The 6,782-nt window shown below is 49.6% G+C and overlaps 1 protein-coding gene across 1 annotated transcript; it reads left to right on the top strand.

Moving 5' to 3' along the window:
• The first annotated feature begins 820 nt into the window (after positions 1–820).
• LOC134024128 (endothelin-2) lies at positions 821–6,445 on the top strand. Its single transcript, XM_062466580.1, has 5 exons — positions 821–953; positions 2,273–2,423; positions 3,502–3,615; positions 5,076–5,141; positions 5,578–6,445. Exons 1-5 carry the CDS (start codon positions 896–898, stop codon positions 5,666–5,668), a joined length of 480 nt encoding a protein of 159 aa, XP_062322564.1. The 5' UTR covers positions 821–895; the 3' UTR covers positions 5,669–6,445.
• The last annotated feature ends 337 nt before the right edge of the window (positions 6,446–6,782 follow it).

Raw genomic sequence — 6,782 nt, 5'->3', positions numbered from 1 at the left:
CTTGTTTAATGGTGGGTCATCAATGGGTGATGGATGACCTGTGTATGACGTGTATGAGTCTGGTTGTTACTCCACCCTAACCACACATGAAACTGTCACATCACGAGGGGTTCATCATCCCATCTTAAACCACCCACCTACGGTGTCAGATGACTTGTCTGGGAAATGTCTGTGTGTTTGATTTAGTAAGCCATCGCGTTATCTCACCGGTTAGGAGGGGAAAAGGACAACCCTTCCGTTCCTCCATCCCTGCTCCAGGCTGCTGGGGGTGTTCCCTCCGTTTCCACGGCGCCCCATCCCTCTCCCTGACCTCACCCATCAGCTATCAGCCGGTATGCAAAACTTCCAATCAGGAGCCATCTTTTTCCTCTCGAGGCCCGTCCCTCCATCCATCCATTCATTCATCCCCCCCCCTCTCTCTTTCACATCACCTACACATGTCCGAGCAACATGTCACTCATGTCAACTGACAGAGACACTGAATGTCACACATGTGAAAATGAATGTTGGGAAGGGGTGAAGGGGGGGGTGACATGTGGCAGGTGATAAGGCAGTCTTCCCTGTCTGCTGTCTGGGTGGTGTGTGTGTGTGTGTGTGCGTGCGTGTGTGTGGGAGGGAGGGGGAGGGGGGCGGTTGTCGAAGCGGCGATATTCCTGGAACGTTCAGTCTGCTCAAACACACAGAGGTTGTGTAACAAAGGAGAAGGCGTGATGGAGGGGAGGGGGGGGGAGGCAAGGGGGGGAGGAGGGGGGGAGTTTGGGGGTGGGGGGGGTGGGGCTATAAGTCAGTGCCGGAGCTCAGACACCTGCACACAAACAAGCAAGCAGCCACCCGGAGAACACTGCTCTCTCCTCAGAGCACCTGAGGACCTTACCCTGAAGCTCAGCCAGACACCATGTCTTCTCACTGCCTCCTGCTGCTCCTCACTGCTGTATGTGTCTCCATGCACGAGGGTGAGTGGGATTCTGACATGATACTAAACATTTGGGTTGGGGGGGGGTTTCTACTGGCACGGAAAGCAAAGAATGTAGTGTTTTTTGGAATGTATTTCATTCTGTTATTGTGTTTTTATTGTTTTGTTTCCCTGAGCAGTTGCTGCTCTTTGAGTGGAACTGAGAGAAGTGGCAACAACATTTGTATTTTTGGGTTGAGTTTTTAAAGTTAATGCTGATCACTATTGTCTTTAAAAAACGCAGCAATTGAAACATAAAATTTAATTTATTTATTTATTGTATCAAAAACAAAGGCTGCTTGGGAGGGTAGCATAATTTAAACAATTGAACAAATGTCATTTTTGACTGCGTCTATGTGTCTCTACTGTACATGTAATACATTGTACTGTTAAGACAGGTGTTCATTTTGGTTCAAAGCCATGATGCATCAACGTAGATATTTTCTTAGGGTCGATCCGTGCAGACATCAACACAGTGGCATATTTTCCTGTCCAGGACAATGAAAACATTGGCTCAAGTACAGTTCACTGTGTACTGTACCAAGTAATAACAAAGAGTGTCAGCGGTTGCGATACGTGTCTGAGCAGGCTCTGGCGGCAACTCACACAGCTACACCTCTGACAGTCTGTTTGAGCTGCAAACTAATCGAGATGTTATGGACCTTTGTTTACTCTCGGACTGTGGAGCGTGGGGGAGTCTGACGGTGACTGTGTTTACCTAGCTGGACCTGGGAGCTCTGAGCTAGCCCACAATAGCGGCAGCTCTGTGTCTCTGTGAGCTGATGACGTTCATGACAGGGCAGCTAGAAGTCTGGTGCGCGGGGGAATTAGCACACATTCCCCTTCCGGAATGAACCACTGAACTCACAGAACGACTGCAAGAGTCAAGAGTTGTGAAAACTCCTCTGTTTGCCTTCTACAGACCTTCACACCTTCTTCCACAGAATGGGTTTTGGGTGGATTTGATTTGATTGGAGGGTGCCAGGGTTAGGATGCGCCAGTTTAGTGTGGTTGAGAGGACACGGCAGCTTGTTTAACCCTCGTGCTGCCTTCGGGTCACATGACCCAAAGGTTCATAACGAACCATCGTTGTGTTTACCCAATTTTACCCAATACAAAAACAAATTAAAATAATTTTCTTTTAACCTTTGCAATGTGGGGGGTCTGAGACAGCCCAACGGTTAAAAGAAAATGCTTCACTTTGTCTTTGTATGCGGTAAATCTGTCGCAATACGACGGTGGGTCACAATGACTGATGGGTCAGAATGACCCGAAGATAACACAAGGGTTAAGGTGGCGCCTCTCGTGTCTGCCCTGCAGGTGTGGGGACCCCGCTGAGGGAACACCAAAGTTCGAGCGAGGCGGTCGGATCTCACAGAGTCAGGACCAGGCGCTGTGCCTGCAACAACCAGCTGGACTCCGAGTGCCACTACTTCTGTCACCTGGACATCATCTGGGTCAACACTCCAAGGTAGGCACCTCACAAACACACACACACAGATACACTCACACAGATAAACACAAATACACGCACACAGGCACACATAAACAGAGACACACTCACACATGCACACAGACAGACACACACACACACACAGAGATACACAGATGCACACACAAACTGGGACACACTCACACAGACACAGAGAGACAGACACACACGGATACACACCGAATGCACACACAAACTGAGACACACTCACACATGCACACAGACAGACAGACACACCCACAGATACACACACACAGGCACACACAAACTGAGACACACTCACACAGACACAGAGAGACACATTCTCACACACACACACATGCACCGGGTAGACACCCTTACACAGGAACACGCACACCTGGTAAATACACAGCAGATACCTGTTGATTCGACACAGGAGTGTTCATTGTTCTGGTTGAGTTCCACGTTGGTCCACTCTCATGAGATTAACCTGTTGAAACCCTCCTCGTGTTAAATTGACACAGCAGAATTTGGCGTGTACACTTCGACATCAGCACACACACCTAATAAACATCCATACAAAGAAAAGTACACAGACCAAAAAGAAAGGTTGGTGACCTTTGTCACCAAAAACAGACGACAAAGACTTACATATTAGGGGGGTAAGGGTGATCGATGAATGGGTTATGCAGTGTGTTGCTTCACAGCGTACGGAAGTGAGTTTGCTATCAGCCTAGTTTATCCTGTGTGTGTTGGGCTGCACTTCAGCATATGATACTTCAGTATCATGAGGATCCTGCTACAGAATGAATTGTGCTGGCATCAGGCCATATCAAGGAACAAAGTCAAACATTGTGGGTGTGTATATGGGTTACTGATAACATTTCTAATTGTACCTCTTTCTTTTTCCCTCCCTCCTTCTTTTTCCCTCCCTCCCTCCCTCCCTCCCTCCCTCCCTCCCTCCCTCCCTCCCTCCCTCCCTCCCTGCCTGCCTGCCTGCCTGCCTGCCTGCCTGCCTGCCTGCCTGCCTGCCTGCCTGCCTGCCTGCCTCCCTGCCTGCCTGCCTGCCTGCCTCCCCCACTCTTCCTCCCCGCAGTAAGACCACGGTTTACGGCCTGGGCAGCCCGTTGGCACGACGACGCCGCTCTGCAGGCCGCTGTGCGTGTGCCAACCCCGCCGACAACAGCTGCGCCGGCTTCTGCCTCCGCAGGTAAGCTTGCACCGGTCAGGTGACATGTAGCGCCGCAGGTAAGCTTGCACCGGTCAGGTGACATGTAGCGCCGCAGGTAAGCTTGCACCGGTCAGGTGACATGTAGCGCCGCAGGTAAGCTTGAACCGGTCAGGTGACATGTAGCGCCGCAGGTAAGCTTGAACCGGTCAGGTGACATGTAGCGCCGCAGGTAAGCTTGCACCGGTCAGGTGACATGTAGCGCCGCAGGTAAGCTTGAACCGGTCAGGTGACATGTAGCGCCGCAGGTAAGCTTGCACCGGTCAGGTGACATGTAGCGCCGCAAGTGAGCTTGCACCGGTCAGGTGACATGTAGCGCCGCAGGTAAGCTTGCACCGGTCAGGTGACATGTAGCGCCGCAGGTAAGCTTGCACCAGTCAGGTGACATGTAGCGCCGCAGGTAAGCTTGCACCGGTCAGGTGACATGTAGCGCCGCAGGTAAGCTTGCACCAGTCAGCCGACATGTAGCGCCGCAGGTAAGCTTGCACCGGTCAGGTGGGGACATTGTCAAAGAAAATTAGAGCGGCACTGTGTAGATTTGAATATAGTCAAGAATGGCGGTTTCAATACAAGTAGCGCTGAACCACAATCAGAGCGACCGTATGAAGGACATGAGTCATGCCAGGGCACAGGGCGTAGTCAGAGTGCCAAAGTCAGTTCTCTGGAACTCTGTTATGCCGTGTCATGCTGTGGTGTGGGTCATATAGCGACATATGTCATATAGCGAACTCATACAGTAGACCGGTACACTGACCACAGAAGCTGTTTGGGTTGGGGAGCAGGATTAGCGTGTGTGTAGGACTTTCTTAGCATTGAGAGCTTGACTCTGAGATTTGTGGTTCCTTAAATAACAAAGGAACAGATAGTCGTGCAGCTGACAGCTGGAGTAACTCCCCGATGAAACCTCGACAGCCATTAGAAATTTTGGGCAACGTCATGGAAAGTCGTGGTTACTTTTATGGCTTTCTAATGACGACTGTAAATCGTTAAGTCAGTCAGTAAAGATAAGGCATGTTCAGATTGTCATGTTGTCAACAAAATGAAGTTTTTCTATCAATGAACATCAAACTTCTTGGAAAAGGGTACATGAATACAAAAAGCAGTGTCACCATAATTTGTTTATTCTTTTGTTGGTTGGTTGTTCACTGCAAAAACTGTACATCGGAGTCGCTCTGGATAAAAGCGTCTGCTAAATGATTAAATGTGATCATCTTGTTTTTAGATTTGAAATCTAGTTGTACCACTCGTAGTAGAAACGCCTTATCTAGTGATAGTAAGTAAGTAAACAACATATTATATTTAAGAAATATTATCAAGTGAAACTTCCTACTGCACCGGCAGCCAAATGTACTTGTTTTAAACATGAGCAAGCTCATAACTGCTAACTAATTTTCATACGACTGCATTTGTTCTGACGGTGTTTCTTCTCCGCTCCTCTGCAGCCCCGAGGTTCCCGTGTCCCTCAGCCCCTCCGAGAGAGCTGGCGGCTCCCTGCTGGAGATCCTCAGGTGAGCCCGCTCGCTGCCTCCCTGCCGCCCCGTCCCTGAACCACCCCAGCAGGCCTCTGGAGCCAAACAACCCCCATGACCCGGTGCACTCAAACATGTTCAGTCAGGCCCCACTTTGAAAAAAATGAAGAACAAATGAACACCCCCCCCCCGTCACTGCTGTTACCATTGTAATGTACTATCTGTCTTCTGATCAAAATTATATCTATATCATCTAATCCCCCCCCCCCGAATTCCCCCCCACACACCATTGTAATAAACTTCCCTTTGCACATAAACACCACCCCTCCTTTCCTCACCCCCTCCCCTCCTCCATCCCTTCCCCTCCTTCTCTACTCCATCCCTCACCCCCACCCCCACTGCCCCCTCCCCCCTACCCCACTGACCTGCTGCCCCATGCTGCTGTGTCTGACCGGTGTCCCCCCCTCCCTGACAGGACGGTGTCCAGAGTCTCCCAGCGGCTCCGTCGCCTGACCCCGCGCCGGCGCGAGGTCGCCTCCGGGGCCGACCGGCGCAACGAGCGCTAACCGGGTGGTGCCGGGTCCCGGGTGGAAGTGGATGATGGAGGAGAGCGAGCGTCAGAACAAATACTTCTCTTCTACCAGAGAGGAGAGCTACTAGAGCGACGGGCCACAGACAGGCAGGACAGACGGGCCACAGACAGGCAGGACAGACGGGCCACAGACAGGCAGGACAGACGTGCCACAGCCCCGAGGATCTGTCTGTTAGCACTCAGATAGAGAGCAGAAAACGTGAGCGACGCCTGCAGAGAAATCCCGATCGGAAACTAGACTTTCAGCGACAGAGCTGGCGTGCGGTCTAGGGGAGAGGTAACAGGAGAGACAACCATGGTCCTGGCAGAGACAGGTCAGATGGCCACGGGGGAGGGGGGGAGGGGAGGAGGGGAGGAGGAGAGGAGCTGTTCATATGCTGGTTGTGTGAGTTGACTATCAGAAGAGTTTGAACGTCGCTTCGTCGAGGAGAGGTGGAGGTGGAGCAGGAGGGATGACAGGCTTGGTATAGGCAGAAGGTTGTCCAAGATAACCATCGTGTTTTTATCCCATTCGTTTTCCAAACGTAGTTAGTTAACCTCTCATTTATTCAATCCAGTAGTTTTTATGGTGATGGAGATTCAGTGTATGTGTAGAAAAGAAGAAATGGTGATACAGAATATATATTTTACGGCTAACTTTATTACATGATATATAACTATTTATTCAATGCTTTGATGTATTTTCATTTAGGCCACCTGTGCAATGAGTGTGTATTCAATCAACGCGTACAATAAATGTTAATGAAAAGTTGAATCCCAGGAACCCTGGACATTATTTTCTCATTATTTTTAAAATCATATGCAGAAGGAGGCACAAAGTGTACACTGTTCGTTTTATTTAATCATTTATGATTTTTATCCAAAGTGACTTAGGATATCCAGGGCTTTTCTACATCATCATAGCCAGTTTTCAGAATGTCTATGATCTTACATCCACCTGTACGGTACTGGTCTACCTACATAGTCTGCATAATACACTCAATCAGTCCTTTGGTTGTTTAACAAGCACTTCAAAATACATAATTGAAGATTCTGCAAGCTGAGTTAGTTCATAAGATAAATGGGTTTGCAGTCAAAAGTCTTGTGTA

This window comes from Osmerus eperlanus, chromosome 7, assembly GCF_963692335.1.
Source record: "Osmerus eperlanus chromosome 7, fOsmEpe2.1, whole genome shotgun sequence".
NCBI classification, from domain to species: domain Eukaryota; kingdom Metazoa; phylum Chordata; class Actinopteri; order Osmeriformes; family Osmeridae; genus Osmerus; species Osmerus eperlanus.
Note: the sequence above shows the minus strand (reverse complement) of the source record. Positions and strands in the feature narration are given on the sequence as shown.